General features: G+C 51.3%; 10 protein-coding genes across 10 annotated transcripts; 5 read left to right on the forward strand and 5 right to left on the reverse strand.

The window, feature by feature from the left end:
* Positions 1–88: 88 nt before the first annotated feature.
* APUU_10264A (DUF453 domain protein) lies at positions 89–1,267 on the reverse strand (the record flags this gene model as incomplete). The annotated part of the gene is made up of 1 exon (XM_041698863.1): positions 89–1,267. The coding sequence occupies one exon, from the start codon at positions 1,265–1,267 to the stop codon at positions 89–91; it is 1,179 nt and encodes a 392-aa protein (XP_041549630.1).
* Positions 1,268–2,195: 928 nt separating this feature from the next.
* APUU_10265S (uncharacterized protein) lies at positions 2,196–3,879 on the forward strand (the record flags this gene model as incomplete). Its single annotated transcript, XM_041698874.1, has 3 exons — positions 2,196–2,319; positions 2,381–3,773; positions 3,831–3,879. The coding sequence occupies 3 exons, from the start codon at positions 2,196–2,198 to the stop codon at positions 3,877–3,879; spliced, it is 1,566 nt and encodes a 521-aa protein (XP_041549631.1).
* A 307-nt stretch (positions 3,880–4,186) lies between these two features.
* Positions 4,187–4,980, reverse strand: APUU_10266A (RraA family protein; the record flags this gene model as incomplete). The annotated part of the gene is made up of 3 exons (XM_041698885.1): positions 4,187–4,456; positions 4,526–4,873; positions 4,927–4,980. The coding sequence occupies 3 exons, from the start codon at positions 4,978–4,980 to the stop codon at positions 4,187–4,189; spliced, it is 672 nt and encodes a 223-aa protein (XP_041549632.1).
* Positions 4,981–5,251: 271 nt separating this feature from the next.
* On the reverse strand, positions 5,252–7,350 carry APUU_10267A (uncharacterized protein; the record flags this gene model as incomplete). The annotated part of the gene is made up of 2 exons (XM_041698896.1): positions 5,252–7,189; positions 7,240–7,350. The coding sequence occupies 2 exons, from the start codon at positions 7,348–7,350 to the stop codon at positions 5,252–5,254; spliced, it is 2,049 nt and encodes a 682-aa protein (XP_041549633.1).
* Positions 7,351–7,636: 286 nt separating this feature from the next.
* Positions 7,637–8,731, reverse strand: APUU_10268A (uncharacterized protein; the record flags this gene model as incomplete). Its single annotated transcript, XM_041698907.1, has 3 exons — positions 7,637–8,088; positions 8,147–8,613; positions 8,664–8,731. The coding sequence occupies 3 exons, from the start codon at positions 8,729–8,731 to the stop codon at positions 7,637–7,639; spliced, it is 987 nt and encodes a 328-aa protein (XP_041549634.1).
* Positions 8,732–9,050: 319 nt separating this feature from the next.
* APUU_10269S (uncharacterized protein) lies at positions 9,051–10,252 on the forward strand (the record flags this gene model as incomplete). The annotated part of the gene is made up of 5 exons (XM_041698918.1): positions 9,051–9,174; positions 9,234–9,274; positions 9,345–9,440; positions 9,506–9,979; positions 10,037–10,252. The coding sequence occupies 5 exons, from the start codon at positions 9,051–9,053 to the stop codon at positions 10,250–10,252; spliced, it is 951 nt and encodes a 316-aa protein (XP_041549635.1).
* A 1,350-nt stretch (positions 10,253–11,602) lies between these two features.
* Positions 11,603–13,879, reverse strand: APUU_10270A (Zn(II)2Cys6 transcription factor; the record flags this gene model as incomplete). The annotated part of the gene is made up of 5 exons (XM_041698930.1): positions 11,603–12,506; positions 12,560–13,027; positions 13,080–13,558; positions 13,607–13,774; positions 13,823–13,879. The coding sequence occupies 5 exons, from the start codon at positions 13,877–13,879 to the stop codon at positions 11,603–11,605; spliced, it is 2,076 nt and encodes a 691-aa protein (XP_041549636.1).
* Positions 13,880–14,170: 291 nt separating this feature from the next.
* Positions 14,171–15,093, forward strand: APUU_10271S (PHD finger protein; the record flags this gene model as incomplete). Its single annotated transcript, XM_041698941.1, has 2 exons — positions 14,171–14,336; positions 14,393–15,093. 2 exons carry the CDS (start codon positions 14,171–14,173, stop codon positions 15,091–15,093), a joined length of 867 nt encoding a protein of 288 aa, XP_041549637.1.
* A 552-nt stretch (positions 15,094–15,645) lies between these two features.
* Positions 15,646–18,304, forward strand: APUU_10272S (glycoside hydrolase family 92 protein; the record flags this gene model as incomplete). The annotated part of the gene is made up of 6 exons (XM_041698952.1): positions 15,646–15,790; positions 15,854–15,886; positions 15,935–16,044; positions 16,094–16,914; positions 16,965–17,648; positions 17,695–18,304. 6 exons carry the CDS (start codon positions 15,646–15,648, stop codon positions 18,302–18,304), a joined length of 2,403 nt encoding a protein of 800 aa, XP_041549638.1.
* A 241-nt stretch (positions 18,305–18,545) lies between these two features.
* On the forward strand, positions 18,546–19,507 carry APUU_10273S (putative short-chain dehydrogenase/reductase; the record flags this gene model as incomplete). The annotated part of the gene is made up of 3 exons (XM_041698963.1): positions 18,546–18,588; positions 18,642–19,363; positions 19,445–19,507. 3 exons carry the CDS (start codon positions 18,546–18,548, stop codon positions 19,505–19,507), a joined length of 828 nt encoding a protein of 275 aa, XP_041549639.1.
* Positions 19,508–19,509: the final 2 nt, after the last annotated feature.

A 19,509-nucleotide genomic window follows, 5' to 3' on the forward strand; every position in this document is an offset into this window, starting at 1 on the left:
ATTGCTTTGTTTTGGATGATATGCCACATTGTCGGGATAAAAGAATAATATATACATTCCTAGCTAGTTTTCGTAACCAATTTCCATCTTATTTCCAGAATATCCTCCCCTCAAACAACCGCCTCGCTGTGCGAAAGACAGTCGCATAATCCAAGCCCCCGTCCGCCCCAAACGTAGCCCCAACAAGAATACTTCCACTCGCGTGCCCGATAGTAATCCCCGCTGAGTCAACAGCCTGCGAGTTCGTAACATCCGCCACCGTACTCCCCGGCAAACGCGCCGCTGTAGCCAGGGCCAAGGCGACAGTAATCGGAACCGCCTTGTGCGGCTGGCCCACCGAGAGGGCCCGAACCACCAGATCCACCTCGGATTGGGACCCATCTTTACTGTCGTTCTTCGGTGTCGAAACCATTCCGATCTTCGGAACACTTCCCGGGACACCCTCTGGTGTAGTCGCCAGGCCCATGCGTGCGCCTGCCTGCCGTCGAATCGAATCAAGACGCCTGAGAAGACCAGGTGTATTCGTGATCTCATCCGGTGTTAATGTACCGGGTACACCGAGATCCTCAGCCTTCACGAAAACACAGGGATTCGCAACATCGATACAGGTTGCCTCGACGCCGTCGAACGTATCCTTCACAATACCCGTAGGGAGAAGCTTCCCCGTCTTCGAACCCGCCGGGTTCACGAAGTCCAGTTGAATAGCCGCGCCGCTCCCAGCGACACCGTCAATCGCCAGGTCACCACCTGCTGCAGCCTCGCCGTTAACAACAGGAAACGTCGCGTTGATTATTTTGCCGGTGTTGGTATTGTGGATGCGCACGAGGGCAGAGTTGGCATCTTTTCCTGCTTCGAAGAGCCCTGCGTCAACCGCGTAGGGACCAACTGCGCTGACCATGTTACCGCAGTTACTGGAGTAGTCAACGTCTGTGTTCTTGACGCCCAGCGCAGCGAATGTGTAGTCCACGTCTGCGTCGGGATGTGTTGACGCACCGACGACGCAGACTTTGGATAGACTGGAGATTCCACCGCCCAGCCCGTCTAGCTGGCGACCATATGGATCAGGGCTGCCGATTACGCCCCGGAAAATGGGATCCCATTGCGCGCGGTTCTGCGGGAGATCTTGTTGATTAAAGAACACTGCGCGGGATGTGCCCCCGCGGTAATATGCCGCTGCGAGCGAGTTCTGGCTGCCGCTTGTGCTCGACACACAGCGCCTCCAGACTTTAGGATCCTGTAATGATCTCGGGACTGCGCGTCGAAGCATCGTGTAGTATGTGTTGATAGGAAGTCGGTGGATGTCGGAGTCCGATGGCCGGTCGGATTTAAAGAATGATGCACGTGACCTGGCAGCGGCTACATCCGAAGCCGGCAGTTAGGGTTGGCAGAGTTGAGTTTTGATACTCTGGATATCGGCTGTCTATATTACTTGTTGCATAGCGTATGGGAACCCGAAATGTTACCAAAGGATCACTTTACATCGTCTCTCCATGGACAGCCATTTTCGCACTTTCTACAACCATTTGAGGAAAACCACCTGTAGCCTACCTTCAACATTTCCTTCGAAGCCTCTCATGATATGGAAAGTACCAGGATTGTCGACTCCCCACTGTTTAGCTATTACAGCCAAATTGGCACATAACCGAGGCTTTTATATTCGTATCCCGAATAATGTAAGACGGTGTCCCGATTGGAAAGGATCCCACGCCTACGCGGCTGTTGCCACACGATGCCAGATTCATAACCAACGTATTCGGACAGCTTCATCTTCATGACTCGATAATAATGTGCAAACTGCTGATGATAGAGGTTGTATCTTGATTGCGATCAGCAATGCGACATTTGTGGATTCAACATACGCTGTGGCTTGCTATTTTGTGTGTTCCGCCTCCTCCCCGGGGTATGCATCCGGCTTGCATGTAAAAGTTCGAGGCCCCATTGAACCCATCCAGCCTATTATTTGAGCCCATTACTAAATGTGGATTACTCGGTGAATTCATATTACAAATGGAGGCGCCGCTGGCTGCGGCTGCTCCGTCGGATGCATCCGGGAACCCCAGCGTTCTCCGCAAATCTTGGCTATTAGACGATCCGGGGTTGAACTATGTAAATGCATGCATTCTCATATCACTCTACAAAGGAAGACTTTGTGCAAAGAAAGGATCTGTGAGTTTGACTAGCTGTTGTTACTCAAAATGGCCAAACAACAAGCCTCGTTGGTGAAGTATATCAACGCCATCAAGCAGTCTCCGCGGGAGATATACAACCGCCACCTCTTTATTTCGGTCATTGCATTTGCCCTAGGTGGTTGTGCAAAAGGTACGATACGAAATTCTCCATATCTATCGCATACCTTGAGCGTTGCAGCTAATGAAATCAGGTTGGGATGAAGGCTCGGCCGCTTCCATAACAGAACTCCCCTCTTTCCAGAAAACATACCTTATCGACGACGACACGATTTCAAACCTCGTGTCCTTCGTCAATCTCGGTGCCGGGGTCGGAGCCCTCCTTTCCTTCCTGGTAAACGACCGGATCGGCCGTATCTGGTCTCTGCGACTGTACCAGACTCTCTACATCATTGGCTCTCTGATCTCATGCTTTGCATACGGCCATGTCGGTGTGCTCTATGTCGGCCGCATTGTTGCAGGGCTAGGCATCGGTGCTCTATCAGTTGTAGGCCCAATGGCTATTTCAGAGATAGCACCCAAGAATATTCGCGGCCTGATGACCCTCTGGTTCAACATCTGCATGCTGACAACCCAAATGAACGGTGTCTTCACCGTATATGGCTGCTCCATCCACATACCAGGCACAAGTCATCTCCAAAACCAAATCCCTTGGTTCGTGCAGACATTCGCCCCCGCGATCAGCATATTCCTATCATTCTTCAGTGTCGAGTCTCCACGCTGGCTCCTCCTCCGAAACCGCCAGCAAGAAGGTCTCGAGGCGCTGGAGCTCCTTCGCTGTCTCCCCGTCAGTAACGCCTACGCTGCGGAGGAATATCACGGCATGACAACCCAGGTCGAACAAACAGACAGCAGCTATCTCAGCATTGTAAAAGAGACCTTTTTCGTCCGCTCGAATCTCCGCCGTGTGCAACTCACCGTAATTGCCTATATTCTAGCGCAGATGTCTGGCGCCAATTCGGTCACCAATTATCTACCCACGATATACGGCCTAATCGGAATCACCGGCTCTGGAGTAAAGGTGTACTCAACAGGCCTTTACTCCTTGACCAAAGTGATTTGCTGCATCGCCGCATCCCTCATTCTCGTCGACGTGATCGGCCGCCGCAAATCAATGATGACGGGCGTCTGCATCCAAGCGGTCTGCCACGCCTACCTCGCCGGGTATCTCAAATATGACCTGGAGGCCCCTGACACAGTAAGTAAGGGAGCATCCGACGCCGCCATTGCAGCAGTCTTCATCCACGCCCTCGGATGGGCAATGGGGCTGTACAGTCTCCCGTATCTCTTCGGGGCAGAACTATGGCCAAATAGGATTCGATCGTTTGGAGGTGCCCTATCGCAGGGGTTCCACTGGCTCTTCTATTTTGCAATCACGAAGGCAACGCCGGCCCTTTTGGAGGGTACGGATCAGTGGGGGGCTTTTGTGCTATTTGCGGCATTCTGTGTGATTGCGTTCGCTTATGCCTACTTCTTCGTTCCTGAAACGAGCGGGTTGAGTTTAGAGGAGATTGATATGATATTTGAGAGGCCGATTTATCGGCTTGCGCAGCCTCTTGTTAGGGCGGAAGAGGAGGTAGAAGTCAAGTAGGTGAACTTTTATATCTGTTCGCTTTTTGGTTTCATCTTGCTAACCTGATACAGGGATGAGGAAAAGATGGAAACAAGGAGTGCGTATGTTGAGAGGGCATGACGGGTTGAGGTTTGCTATGCAAAGGCCTGGCGACATGTGCTACGGCGGAAAATAGATATTATATAGGGTTCCAATCTTGAATTGACTTTATATGAGCTACAGTACATAATAAAAGTACATGGTTGCCAAGTGGCTATGCCAAGTCAAGGGCTCCTTCCTCGCTGGCTGCGCCTTCCACTTAAGTTGGTGGGATATCATTAGATACAAAGCAGGTACGATGAACCTGACAGGGCCGCTCATTCCCAGTACAGAACCCTATACTATAGAGGGGAAATACTGGCTAAGCGGACTCCTAGCTATCAAAGCACTACTTCCTCAACCTCTTGATAGTGGGCCCCATAAGCTCGCCTGTCTTCAAAGCCTGGACGGTCCTCTCATCTATTTCCCATCGCTCCCGGCACAACTCAACAACCTGCTCGCAGAGTGAAGGCGGGACAACAACCACTCCATCTTCGTCCCCAACAATCACGTCCCCAGGATTAATCCATAGATCCTCCTTGAATTGGAGCGGGACATCGATCTCGGACGCCCGTGTAAAGCCCCCGGACCCAAGAATGGACGTATCGCGTGAGAATACCTATACACAGATATTAGTCGCTGTTCGAATCGGTGAGAGACGTATGGGTGCTGTGGGAAGTGTGCATACAGGAAAGCCCAGGTCCCAATGCTCCCGCACATCTCTCATGCGTCCATCAATAACGACGCCAAGCGCGCCAGTGGCTTTTGCGCGTGTAGACATGAGCCCACCCCAGCAGGCAGAATAAAGTCCCTTCGGTTGTTGGATGTACATGACATGGCCAGGTTTATTGGCATCGACGAAATGCAAGTCGGGAGTTGGTCCAGGTTTGTTCGTTTCGATCATTTTGACGGTTATGGCCGGCCCGTAGATGCGAAGTGGTGAGGGTGAGTCCGGGCGCAGCGCCGGTGAGCGCATGCGCAGGCCATCAAGGAAGCCTCCATAGGGATAGCGAAGTTTGACAAGCGCGTCGCCAATCTACGTCGCAAGTTTGTCAGGGAATGTTCGTTACGGGAAGGCAAGCGACTTACATCGCAGCTAGAGAATTGTTTGAGCGCTTGGAAGGCCTTTGCTTTGGTGGTCATTTTTGCTGGGTAATTTGTATAGACCTTCAATAATAATAATACAACGGGGGTTGGGCTTCAGCATTGACGTTGGCAATAATGTTCTAGGTGTGTTTGTTGATCTGCTGCTGCCAGGTGGAACGGGGCCTCGGATGGATCCGAACAATCCGGCTACCGTAATGGACGGCGAAATCGGAGGTCACTCCCAAAGTCCTAACAGCTCTGCTGCCATCGGAAATCCCCGACATAGACCTTGACCATGTTAACGGTAGTGGGGTGGTTGATTGGCTGTCTACGAAAGAAAGCTCCAAGCATCCGCAGAGCCCAGACCGACGCCCTCGGTGAACAGATCCATCCAAGGAAGGTCAACCCGGATATCCGGGAAGTCCAAATGTTCCCGCCCGGTGGTTAAGCCATCAACCAGATTTCCTGGGCTAGGTGTAGGGAATGTGTGTGTTTGTAGCCCAAACCATGATTGAAACTCCGGGTCCAATTCCACGCCTGGGCTATCGTTTGCATCGAATAGAGTCAATATGGAGTTGCCCAACCGTTCTATAATTGACGAGCACTTCTCACCTACTGCACGCCCATTCGATATGCCTCGGAATAGAGTCAGAAACGTGAGGATGTTCGTCTGCACGACTGGCCTGGTCAACTCGTGGCGCAGCACAGGTGATGCTCGGAGAGCATAGAGCATCGTCACCGCAGCCATGAACAGCGAGTGGATTGCAACAAACGTATATTTTATCCGGTTGCGTGCGTAGAGGGAGCTGTACGAGTTGATTAATCCGATGGCGGACTCCATGCATAACCGAAGGTCCTCGGAGGATGGCATCGGAACCGCGCGGGATGGGCGGTAGAGCGATAGGACGGCGTGATGGAACGCGATCTGAAACCACTCTTGAGACTGGAATGTAGAAACAGTACGAGCGTATCTCGGGGCAGTAATCAGCCAGTGATTTAACTCCGAGAAGAATGCGTTGCGAGTCGCCTCGAGGTCAGTCGGTTCGGATCTTGTCCGGCCGATGGAATGAAACGAGCCGTATACCCTAGCATTGATTTTCCGTAACTGTATGATGTGTATAAACGTCGATGTGTCCGACACTTGCGGTACCAGTGGCGGGTCAGGCGCGCCTGACGTCTCATCGAGCTGCTCATCCGTTAGAGGCAGGGGTAGCGGTGTGGTGATGTCGTCTTCGTGAATCCCTAGAGGGCGGCCCATGTTGATCGCCATGCTGCAGCTCATGACGTACGCACACCAAAAGACACGCTTTGACATCTCTGCCTGACGCATATTCAGACCACTCAAGCTTTCTTTGCGGTGCAGATCGATTCCTAAAGCTAACTGCAACGCGAGGCCAGTGGTGTACCACATATTGACTGACTGCGGCTCATTGTGGCCATACATGCATAGAAGAAGAAGACATTGCACGCACTCAAAATCATCAGCCTGAATAACAACGTGCAGGTCCTGTATTGCTCGGTTGAAGAAAATACGGTGCTCGCCATTCCCTTGTCGAGTGGAGGCTTTCTCTGTCGCGGCGATTGCACAAACCATGTTCACTAGGAAGCTCGAAACCGGCACTGGAACTGGCCTTGCAATGAACGGATTAAAATGGTCCTTGACGAAGCTTGGTCGATGGAGAACAGGCAGGTATGGCCACCGTCGTTCAAAGAATACGTCGACCAGGCTGGCAAACGCAGCGTCATCGAAGCCAGCCGGCGCACAAATATTCTGGGAGTTCGCATTGACCAACGACGTCTCTGCGCTTGTCGAATCGTCACCCCATAAGTCCCAGGCGCTACTTAGTGCACTGCGGTACGCATCTCGGAAGTTGGGCAACGGTGCGAAAGTCGGTCGCAAGATCCGACCTGTGTACGACAAATCGGAATTCAAAACTGTATCAGTCAACTGCGGTTGAGCACCAACGGCAGGAAGTACACCATCGTCGTGTGGTGTATGAAAAACATCGGATGGTTGCAAGTCAATCACAGCAGTATCAAACTGGATGGGCTCGGGCTGTTTGTCAGCCCCGAACCGCTTCTCGGGTCTTAACTGATCGAATTGGAGCAATAAAGAGTCATAATCCTGCTGTATAGAAGCCAATCGACCTCGCAGCAAGTCACATTCACACTCCCGGTTTTCCTGCTGGACAACTAATCGACGTGATGGCACACAGTTTGCCCCGACAGTCTCACAGGGGCCACAGGTTGGAGTTTTTCCATCGCACTAATATTGTGGTTAGGCCTATATTTTTTTTAAGATGCGACAAGACATACTTTTTGTTTCCGCCGCCGGCAGCGTTCGCAAGCCGCGGCGCTGCGACTCAAACCTGGCCGATGCCTCCTTACAGACGGAGAGGGTGTGCCAACACTGCCACCCTTGGCCATGGCATTGGATCCGTATCAACAAACAGCCTAAGATGCGCTCATCATGACATATCTGCAGGGATATTATTGCAGCCAATTGGAGCCTAGGCTTTGATGGAGAACGATATTGTGGGATTTTAACAAAGATGAGGGAGGAAATCTGGAGAATTCGACACGTCCGGGGATTTGGAGAGGAGATCACGTGCACACTATCGACACCTGAGGCATATATTGTATACTCTCGAACCAAGATGTACGAAGCATAATTAAGGTATATATTGACGAACGAAATCGGTTCACAAATGATCTATTGGAATAATCTAGATGGATTGTCTGTCATCAGTTTCTGCCAAGCGCCCTCGCCCCCAACCCATTCCCTAACATTCTCCAAGATAGCAGCATCATCAATGGACCGAAACGGCTCCTTTACACCCAAATCTCCATTTACACGGTCCTTCCCTTCTCCTGTATGTGGCCAGTCACTCCCCCATATGCACTGATCTGGCACTTCGCGTGAAAGAGTCTCGATAATCGGCCGGGTGTCATGATAGCAAGTCTCTGTGCTACCTGACGCTCGATATAATCCGGATACCTTGATTATCAGCTTCGACATTTGAGCAAGACGAACCAAAGAGTTGAATCCTGGCTGCTGCAAAGGGTTTTCTGCAAGGTCTGGGCCCAGTTTGGATGCACCTCGCATCCCTCCCAAGTGGTCCGCGATTATGGGTACAGGCAAGGTACGAACACCATCGAAGATATCTGAATACACACCTGGGTTAGCTAGTACTATTAATGTGTATATTGGTTTAATACTCACTATCCCAGACAAACCCCGGCACAAACAACTGGATTATCCAGCCCGGTAAATGTGCGATCCTAGCGGCAGCCGTTCGAAGACTCGCCATTAAACCAGGGATGTCCACCCCTTTCCCATCGGCTTGGAAGTTAAGCCGAATGCCTCGTACTCCTAGTTTGTGCATTCTCTCGAGCTCTGTATCCTGTATGGCCTGGACGTCTACAACTGCGATGCCATATGCTGCCCTTTTCTGATTTTGGAGCTCTTGCAGACACTTCAGCAGGACGGTGCAGTCGCTTTTATACGGCGACGGTTGAACCAGCACAATTGAACTTCCAGTACCGTATTTTGATATGCTCTTGTTAAACGCAATCAGCCGATCTAGCGGTGCATCCTCGGGAGTATATGCCCGATTGCTAGCATATGGGCCTATTGTAGGGTCAAACACATGGACGTGGCTATCGAAAGCGCCCCGCGGAAGTAGGGAGCTAAATATAGGTTAAAAACTGATATATATTATAGTGCTTTTTTAACTTACGCAGGTTTGGGAACGGTTGCAGCTACCCTGGTGTGGGTATCCGATGTGAGTGCGTGTGCTGCGGCCATGGTGCGATATGCTCTGGCCAACGCTGAGGGTTTACCAATGGGCTTCATACAAGACATGAAATAAAAACCGTGACACCCGATCGTGAATCTCTCCAACCATTTCATAACAGTGTGCCGTCCGATCGCTCCTCCGTTTCTCCTCCCCGCCCAATATCCGCTATCGGCAGTTGCCGCCCTTCGAATCAGGGCGTCGGATGCATCCGATGGGCCACTGAATCAGCTCCACACAGAAACAAAACCGGAGATAAGAGAAGGGCAGCTTGTAATATAATGATCTCTTTTGTATACGTAAGGAAATAAATCTATAGGAGGAAAGAACATGGCTTTGCAGAACACACCATTGCGACAGTTGTCGCCAACGACGGGACCCAGCTCCGTCGAAGAGAGGAGGCCCATACCGTACCGCAATCTTGCGGTCGGGGCGTTCATGAATATTTTCCAGGGTGAGTTAAGAGAGATTAAGAATATTCCGGTGGGAAGTCTATTGGCTAACTTGATTTAGTTACGACATTGGGACAACCGATGGAAGTGCTCAAGACACATGTATGCTGTCCTTCCCCCTATCACCCTAGGATACAAAAACGGCCATACCAGGCTAATCTAGAGTTCAAAGCTGGCGGCAAACAGACATGACACAATCAAAGATGCTGTTCAAAAGACATGGGCACGGGGACGATGGACCGCGTATTATCAGGGGTTAATACCATGGGTATACATACGATTCAAGTTCTCGCTAGTATCAAATCGCCAGTACTAATCATCCTGTCCTTATAGGCATGGCTTGAGGCCTCCACAAAAGGGGCCATTCTAGTTCTCACATCTAGTGAGATTGAATACCATGTGCGAACAAAATTTCCCAACGCATCGTCAACTCTGGGTGGAGTTCTCGGTGGCATTGGGGGTGGTTTTGCCCAGGCCTACCTAACTATGGGAATGACAACGTGCATGAAAACCGTTGAAGTGACGCGGTCCAAAGTTGCTGGTCAGGGCATCAAGCCACCAGGACCGTTAGAGGTGTTTGTCCAGATATTTCGTGAAAAGGGTATCCGGGGCGTCAATAAAGGTGTCAACGCCGTTGCTCTACGACAAGTTACGGGCTGGTCGTCGCGGATTGGGATCTCCAGGTTCGCAGAAGACAGTATTCGCTCTGCGCGCGGAAAGAAGAAGGGGGATAAGTTATTATTTGGTGAGAAAATAATGGCGTCAACTATCGGCGGAGCTTTGAGTTGTTGGAACCAGCCTTTTGAGGTACGTTGTGATACTTATGCCCGATTCATGAATGTGTTGATGCTAAATTCGACATAGGTCTTACGAGTCGAGATGCAATCCATGACGAAGGACCCAATGCGGCCAGAGAAACCGACTATCCTATCTACCTTCAAGCATATTGTCAAGACTTCCGGAGTCAAGGGTCTGTTCCGTGGAGTTATTCCTCGAATTGGTGTGGCTAGCTGGGCGACAATCTGTATGGTAGGGTTTGGAGATACTATCAAGGCGTTGGTTGCACCCAAGGCCTCATAAATTGATGGCAGGCATCAGTAATCAACGGCTAGACGTTTTCAAATACATAATAATACGTTCTATGGCATAGTCTACAACCCTTAGAATTGTAGAGCCTCCTACTTGATTACGCCGGTGGGTCATAACGAGTACATAGATTGAACTGTAGAAATTTGGGAAATTACATTCCGAAAAAGAAAATATATGTTGACACTCAAAGAGAAGCCATACCAGTCGTCCCAATCCATAAATCTATTAAGCTAATGGAACATCGAGGCAATAGTTCGCATAGGGATAGACCCTACAACGGTGCATCCCCGAATCCTCTCCCGCTCATCCTTAAGCTCGTCACTGGTTATACACCCACTGCCTTCTGCTAGTGATTGCCACCAATAATATGCAGAGGAGCAATTCCAGTCGTGCTGTAGTTAGCTCTGTCAGGCACTCTCTCCTGGACATAGTCATCCACTCTTCGGTTATGCTCTCCCATCAACTAAGCCAGTAATCGTGGTCCCACTGTGGACTGGATATCCCTGAACACACAATGCAGCGGCCATGGGGGGACGGACGATAACACCACCCACATCTTTCACATCGATCGACATGCTTTTCCCGAAGGCAATCCCTGCACGGTGTCGAGACGCAAATGGGGCAGTAGAGAGGGTACATAATTGACATTTTTATGTAAGCATATAACATATATGGATAGAGCAAGACCGAGTATGGGTAATTGTACACATAAAGGTCGGGCATGGAAACAGGCTTATGTATTCTTTCCAGAGGTTTTCATTAGTTACTTCATCTGTGAAGAGTGAACAAATTCTTTGGGTGGCTTGACTTCCAGTCTATTTGCATATATAAAGGTTTGCGCTGCATGGAATAAAGGTCCATACCATGAGTCACATTCCCTCCATGCGACAATGTACTGGTGCGTGGATTAAACCTCATATAGCACCAAACTCTCGTGTATAGTTTCACTTGTGAGACCTGTATCCGTATGATCCACGATACTAGAGGCAGTGCGGCTACCCACAACCCTCTATAGCACCAATGGAGTATTATGGCCGTTAAGACGAACAGTGGAACTAAGAGGTCTCGACAGGGCTGGGGACGAGGCTCTAAAAATGATCCCAATACGTCCTCAAACCCTAACCAGTCACTGTCAAAGATGTCCTGCACATATTGAACCGGCACGGAGGCTGAACCCTGCTCACCAGTAGCCAGTAATGTGAACGCAACGTGGGCGTGTCTTAGATCAACCGACTGGATTAAATTCCGGTTTTTGGGCCGCTTTTTGCGGTAGAGGCTGCGATTGCAGGTGCTCTTGTAGAGAAGGTGAAAACCCAACGTCGCTGCAACTACGACGAGGGATCATTTCTGCAGCTTCTCCACTTGTGTAGCGGTCGACCAGCCCAGATCAGCTTCGATTCCCCGCAATAAGTCGACGACAACCTGCTTTTCTTCCGGTTTCTCCAAACACTGTCCAACCGCGTAGAGCATGGTTATCATATGCACGCGCGCACCGCTCGGCGGCCTGCCGAGTGCGATTCCGCATATTTCTCGGCAACGGTGGTCGACCTCTTTTGTAAGATCTCGATAGCCCTGAAGACGATCGAAGGAGGTGCTGGGACCTGAAACGTCATCTGATGGACGGTTGAGAGACAATGCAAGACGTCCAAAATGGTACTGTTGCATGGCGGCAGCGCAGGATGTCAGACTGTAAAATATCTCTGGAAAGGTTGGGAACTGTGTTGGTTTTTCCAGGCGCAGACAGGGACGGAATGTTTCAGGCATTCGCTCAACCCAAGATTGGAATTCGAAGGAGAGTTTAAGCCACGTCGCGCTGTTTGGATAAGAATCAGGGGAGCTAGGAGTTGTACGACTTGAGGCGGTTACTTCAGGAGACTCCCCTCCGACCCAGTGCTCAAGTTGTGATCTCTTGGAAGCGGCCAGGAAATTCGTCAATTTGTTCAGGAGGCGTATCAGAGAGTTTGCGGCAATGTCTTCTTGCGAAAAGGCTTGGGATTTGGGCAAGCTGTCAGGCGAAGATAGATTTCCTTGATCATCGACCGAAAGACCAGCAGCTCGCCATAACGCATAATCGTCGGCGTCGAGGTGGGTAGGTAGTCGATTATAGTACGAGGCTAGATAATCCATTCTGGCAAAGTTCCAGAAAGCCGCCGTGACGCCGGAGGGAAAGCTGTTGTGGTCTCCACTGCCCTGGGCAAGCAGATTAAGAAACTGGGAGAAAAGCGGTTTGACTCCGGAAAGATACCTAGATAGAAAATTAGTGCCTTGAAAACGATTACAGATGGCGGGACACCATACGATTGCCAATTCTCTCCGGGCTCATCGAGGATCTTGTAAAGGGTGAGTATCGTCGAGCTAGCCAACAGGTTCTCAGTTGTCTTCCAGGTCGCGTCGCTAGTTACCAGGTGGCTTTGGGCTTGTCTCAGCTGGAGGTTCAGCCAGCGATTTACGATGGATATTGGCGGTTCAAGGACGTCTGAAGTGGACACAGCTGCATAGTCCGAGATAGACGAGTTCATATGTGTGACAGCCAAATAGTAGTAATTGGCGGCTTTCAGAGGCCAGTCAACCTGTTGGGTATTTGGGTAGGCCTCCATTGTCGCAGGAGATGTAAACATCCCAGCTATACCCGCCAATTTGACCCCCTTCATTTTTGCCAGGTGTTTTGCCGAAAGGGCTGCCATTGCATACCGCAATGACAATTCGTCTATACCTCGAACTGGGACAGCAGCGGCAAAGAATCTCCCGCTATCTGAAATGTCCAGCCTGAGAAGGGATAAGTAAATGCCATTCATAAATGAACAGGAATCGGACCTACCAAGAAGCTAGAATCTCGCAATAATGCCGAACCAGGAAGCATAGTTCATGCTCGGTTCCGGTCATCAACTCTGAGAATATGTCTTGGAACTGTTCACGTTCACCGCGATCAGACGGCGTCCCCGGCAAAGGGCCACCCGTAGCTGAGTCCTGTCGTTGATGGTCATCAGTAGTGCCGCCAGAATTAGCGCTGTAATTGACTAATGGCATAGAGGCTTGATTAATACGAGAATTTGAATCTTGCCAAAGTCCGGGCTCGAACGTGCGGTCAACTCCAGGCTGGTTGCTCAAATTACTGGCATTCTGACCTTGGTCTGGCTGGGAGATACGAGCTGACTGCCATGCTGAGGCTGCAGGGGGGAACGGCGGCTGAATTCCAATACTAGCGTTGAGTGGAGGCGACTCAGAGTGAGGAGGGCCTTGGGGGTCAGCGCCACTGCCTTCGCTTTGCTCCGATTCTGGATGATGGCTTTTCACCGTCTAATTGTGTAAGACGACGCGTTTCATGATGGGATATCAAAAGCTTACGCGAGGGGTGTTTCTCCCTGAACCGGGCTTAGGCACATGCTCCTGATATGGAGCATATCGGCGCCTTACTGAGGCGCCTTGGTCGATGAACTTGCGCGTCTGCACAAACCCTGGGCACTCAACCCCAGCATCTGTGCAGCGCTGACAACGTGGGCGTGTCTCATCGCACTACGTCACTTAGCATACGTCCAGAAACGAAAGCCAGGGACATCAAACCTTGATGTGACGCTTTTTGCAGCGCTCGCAAGCCTTGTTCGACGGCACACCGGGCATTGTAGCAGGGGGGCAGGTCGAGGGGGTCTATCGGACACAGGTTTCTCGAAAGAGCATCATTGCAGAATTGTGCAGAACGGACTGATGCCAACCACTGCCAGAGTGAAACTGCAGATCTGGGCAAATGCTGCAAATCCTCGCCCTGTCCAGGACTGACGTCGGAAGTTCGGCAGCGCCACCGGAGATATCTCGGATGTCGGATCAGTGTTGTTCCGTGGGATTACCCCATTCGGCCGTCTCGTCTCTTTTTTCGTCACCTGTCGCGCTGTCCATCGACAGTCAACACCCACAATGCTCAAGGCGCCGTCGGGTTCGGGCCTCCCCGCCTGTCAGACAATACCAATTGACCGTATACAAGATGGTGTCCCAGTGGGGATATCGCCGCGCCATGAATTTACTCCCAATGACCCATCCACTATCTTGGCGGACAGACATCAAATATATAAACAGTGGATCGGTGTGTTACAAGCACATATTCTTCATGTCTGTAAATCAAACTAACTCACTTCACAGCAGCTGGCACACCTCATAATATTGTCTGTTCAGAATGCCGCAAGCCGAAAAATCTGATATTATGCGAATCCTGCTGTAGATCTTACCACACCTCATGTTTATCACCGCCGGATGTGCCTACTCAGCCGATGCGATTTTATTGCCCAGCGTGCAGTAGCGGACAATGGAGCCGTTCGACGTCGACTGTTGGCACCCCAGCTACGGTATCTCCTGAAGCTTCCCGGTCTAGTACGCCGGTTGTACGTAGTACAACGGCGGGCATCATGAGTCCTCCGCAACCAATTGGCAGTTGCACGCAGTCAACACGAACAACATCGCATAAAATGCAGGCTCCGTCATCTGCTGAGGGCCGTGCTATGCCAGTACCAAACGTCTTTGACCCGCGCATATTAACCCGAGCCCAGGAATTTCTCCGCACTCATGGTGGCTTTCCAGAGTCTCAGGAGTTCTCGGCAGACTTACTTTTGAAACTTGGCTCTATGATGGCAGAGCTTGACCTTCATCGGGAACAAGTCCAAGAATTGGCATCGGAAAATACACACTTGCGACAAGATAACGCGAACGTCAGAGCGTACTTGGACTCCAACTTGACGACAGGAATGCCGATTGCTCCTCCTGGCGGTGATTTATCGGCTATCCAGCGACCTTCCACTGATACGACTGGGAAGTCATGGGATAGAATCGTGATGGATTTGATTTGAACAGGCCAGAAGAAGAGAGACAGGCAGCCTATGTAGCGGCTACCCCGTTGAAGTACGGACGGAAGTCTGGCGAGTGGCGACCATATATTTTGGAGACATCTTTGTCACGCCACGCCGCAACGAAGAGGGGTGGCTTCGCGCTATCAATGCTGGAAGACGCCGTGTCTCCTTTGGTTGCACGCTCTGCGTACAATCGAGGCACCGGCCAATTAGCGCCGGGCACTGCACCTGCTCCAGATCGACCCCGATGATCACTCATCGGACGCTGGGCGTGCCTGACGGCCGTCACCGTAGGCGAGGCGCGACGCCAGGACCCCAGACGATCCCCCTCATTTCGATGTAACATCCGGTTCGCTTTGTCGTGATTTAATTTAGCGGGGTTGTGGAGATTCTGTTGATATTCTTTCTTACCCATCCGCAACTCTGGAATGCTGCATGTTTCGGGATTTCAGAAAACAAGAACGCAGTCACCGACAACCACTGAAATCGCCATCGACATAGAGTTTAATGCACTCTTGGTATTTTAAAACATCCGAATTGGCTTCGATCGTCATGAAAGCGAGGTCGTGGGGAAGGATCCCCGTGATCGCGACCAGTGCGTTGCTGTTTACCTCAGTAACCAACGCGCAAGGCGACGGAAATTCTGATTTTGACGTCCTGGATTATATCGATCCCTTCATCGGCACAGAGAATGGAGGTAGTTGAGCGCTCTTCTTCAAATTGATCGACGTACATCATGAGAAACTTATCGCCTTACTAGGTCATTCGTTTGCTGGGGCGACTTTGCCTTTCGGTATTTTCTCTGGCCCCAACGCGTTTCAATAGCTAATGCATGTTGAAGGCATGGTCAAAGCAGTTGCCGATACCCAGGGTGAAAACCAAGGCGGCTTTGCCTACGACACAACCCATGTAACGGGGTTTTCGCATACCCATGATTCTGGGACTGGAGGGGTAAGTTTATCTATCCACATTGGCCTTGGATACCAAATTAATGACCTAGGCATCTTCAATGGGAAATTTCCCGATATTTGTCCAGCCAAACTGCCCAGGAGCCAACCTAACAAACTGCAGCTGGAACTCGTCGGACAGAGCAAGCGCATGGAAACGCGACTCCCCGAAGGCACGGCCTGGCTATTTTAGCATATCACTGGAAAATGGCGTGCATGCTGAGATGACGGTGACAAACCACTCTGCTCTCTATCGGTTTGGTTTCCCTGGTGCAACTGGGAACCTCGATCCAGTAATACTTCTCGACATCATTGACCTACCGGAATCAAGGAACAATGGCACCGCCTCCGTAGACCCAGATACAGGTCGCTTAACCGGGAGTGGAAACTTCAATCCCAGCTTCGGACAGGGCACGTACAACCTTCACGTCTGCGTTGACTTCCAGGGGGGCGACATTCACGATACTGGTTCGTGGACAAACGCGGCCGCAAATGTTGGCCAAACTGATGTATCAGTCAGCTCAGCACAACCGGCAAATCAGTTCTCTGCTGGTACGTTTGTCAGGTTCGATTCCGTACCAGCTGATGATGTGATTACTGCACGCGTTGGTGTGAGCTTCGTAAGCGTTAGTCAGGCCTGCTCCAACGCAGAAAAGGAGCAGCCTGATTTCGATTTCGACGGGACTGTTGCTGCCGCCGAGGCTGCGTGGAGGCGCAAGATGGATGTCATGACTGTTGACGCTGCTGGCGTGTCGACCGAACTCCAAACCGTTTTCTGGAGTGGTGCATACCGCGCAATGATTAGCCCCCAGGACTACACGGGGGAAAATCCACTTTGGGAAAGCGATGAGCCCTACTACGACAGTTTCTACTGGTGGGATACCAACCATCCGTGTTCGGAAATGAAGCTAATGGTGTTTTCAGCATATGGGATTCGTTCCGCGGAATCCATCAGCTGCTCACGCTGGTAGATCCTATTTCGCAGTCCAGAATGATGCGCAGTTTAGTGGATATATACCGGCATGAGGGCTATCTGCCAGATTGTCGCATGTCTCTTTGCAAGGGTTGGACTCAGGGAGGCTCGAATGCTGATGTACTAATCGCAGAAGCTTACTTGAAAGGCGTTGTTGATGTCGATTGGGATACTGCCTACGAGGCCATCGTGAAAGATGCGGAAGTGGAACCTCAAAATTGGGACGTGGAAGGTCGAGGTGGCCTCGAGAGCTGGAAGACCCTTGGATACATCCCAAAGAACGACGTCGACGCAGGAACCGAGGGCCTTCGAACGCGCAGTGTGTCACGCACCGTTGAGTACGCCTACAACGACTACTGTATCGCCCTGATGGCAGACGAGTTAGGGCATACCAACGACCGCGACAAATATTTGAAGCGCTCCGGTAACTGGCGTAATGTGTACAAGGCAGACCAAACATCCGCGATCAACGGCGTCGACACCAACTTTACCGGCTTTGTCCAGCCTCGTAACGCCGACGGCAGCTGGGCATACCAGGATCCGATCTTTTGCAGCCCTCTTCTGAATTTCGAATCCTGCTATTTGAACGAAGACGGCCACGAGACCTACGAAGGAAGTTGCTGGCTTTATACATTGTACGTTTCCCCCTTTTTGGCATGGGGCTCTACTAACTGAATCCAGCTTTGTGCCGCAGGATATGGCCGCGTTGGTCAAAACCCTCGGAGGTGCAGATGAATTTGTGTCTCGCCTCTCTTACTTGCATGACTCGGGTATTCTCTATCTCGGGGATGAACAGGCCTTTTTAACGGTGTTCCAATTCCACTATGCCGGTCGACCTGCAGTGTCAGCGAAGCGGGCGCATTCGTACATCCCATCACAATTCAATACTACCGTTGGAGGCATTCCTGGCAATGATGACAGCGGCGCAATGGGATCATTTGCTGTCTTCAGCATGCTAGGTCTCTTCCCAGTTCACGGACAGGACGTTTACCTTATCACTCCGCCGTTCTTCAAAGATGTCAGCATCCGCAACGATATCACGGGCAAGATAGCGACTATCCGGAACGTCAACTTCGATTCAAGCTACAAGTCTATCTATATCCAGAGTGCAACTCGCGACGGAAATCCATGGACGAAGAACTGGATTGGGCACGACTTCTTTGAGAAAGGTGGTGTGTTGGAATTGGAATTGGGCGCAGAGGAGAGCGACTGGGGGACGCGAGTTGTAGATTTACCGCCGAGCATGTCGGAGTACGCAGAAGATGCGCCAAAGGGTACACCAGACCTTTGACCGACACTCCGACTACGTGAACCGGAGCAGAAAAGATTTTGCAGGGGATCAGCAGGGGACAGCAGGGGGGTCTGACGTATGCGGTGTCGGAAGAATGCGCCCGAGCCCGCTTATACATCGCGGGGGTTCCCCGCACGAGCTACATTAAAATCTTTACAACTCTTTCAATTCCTCGTAATTGCATTCTCCTTACTCTGTATACCTATAGGCACTCCCTAGACAGAGCTTCTGCACCCAGACAATGGCTTTTGCCCGCAGACTAGCTATCATCCCTGGTGGCCTCGGTGCGACTCCCCCTCCACAAGCAGCCCTACTTTATACTAACATAATCAAACAGGGGGGTTGGGCTCTCACATCGGCAAGAAGCTGCGCGCAGAAGGCGCTCGGATCGCGATCCTTTACGCTCCCTTTGAAGCCTCGAAGCGCGATGAGCTCCTCGCCGCAGGATACAGCGACGCGCTCGCCTCGTCATCCCCCAGCGACATCCGCACGTACGAATGCGACATCACATCGCCCGACTCCGTACGCAATGCATTCACCTCAATCACGAACGAGATGACCGCCGCGGACCTCTCCGACCGCGCGTTTCCCAGTATTCTCATCAACACCGCCGGCTACGTCTCCCTGAGCGACATGCATCTCACCCCGCCCGAGGAGACTCTCAAGCACCTAACCACGAACGTCTATGGGCCGATGCTATGCGCACAAGCATTCGCGAATCTCTACTTCGCTGCCTCTCAAGCAGCCTCAGCGAGTGACCCTGCGCCGCCAGGCCGGATCGTGAATCTGGCCTCCAAGGCGGCGCATGTCGCGCTGCACCAGCACGGCGCGTACTGTGCGTCCAAGTCGGCGGTGCTAGGTCTTACGCGGTGCATGGCGAGTGAATGGGGGCCTAGAGGGATTACAGCGAATACGGTGTCGCCGACGGTGGCATGGACGGAGTTGGGGAAGAAGGCTTGGGGCGCCGAGGGGGTGAAGGAGGGCCTGCTTGAGAAGATCCCCACCGGGAAGGCTTGTTTGCCTGAGGATGTTGCGGATTCGGTTGTTTTTCTCTGTCGGGTGAGTATCTTCTTTTTAATTATTTTTTATTATTGTTATTGCGGTTATTTCGTTGGGTTTGGGAGGCTGACTTCGCTATAGGACTCGAGTGGCATGATTAATGGTGGGGATATCAAGATGGACGGAGGTTATACTATTCGGTGATT

Source organism: Aspergillus puulaauensis, chromosome 1 (genome assembly GCF_016861865.1).
Source record: "Aspergillus puulaauensis MK2 DNA, chromosome 1, nearly complete sequence".
Classification (NCBI taxonomy): Eukaryota; Fungi; Ascomycota; class Eurotiomycetes; order Eurotiales; family Aspergillaceae; genus Aspergillus; species Aspergillus puulaauensis.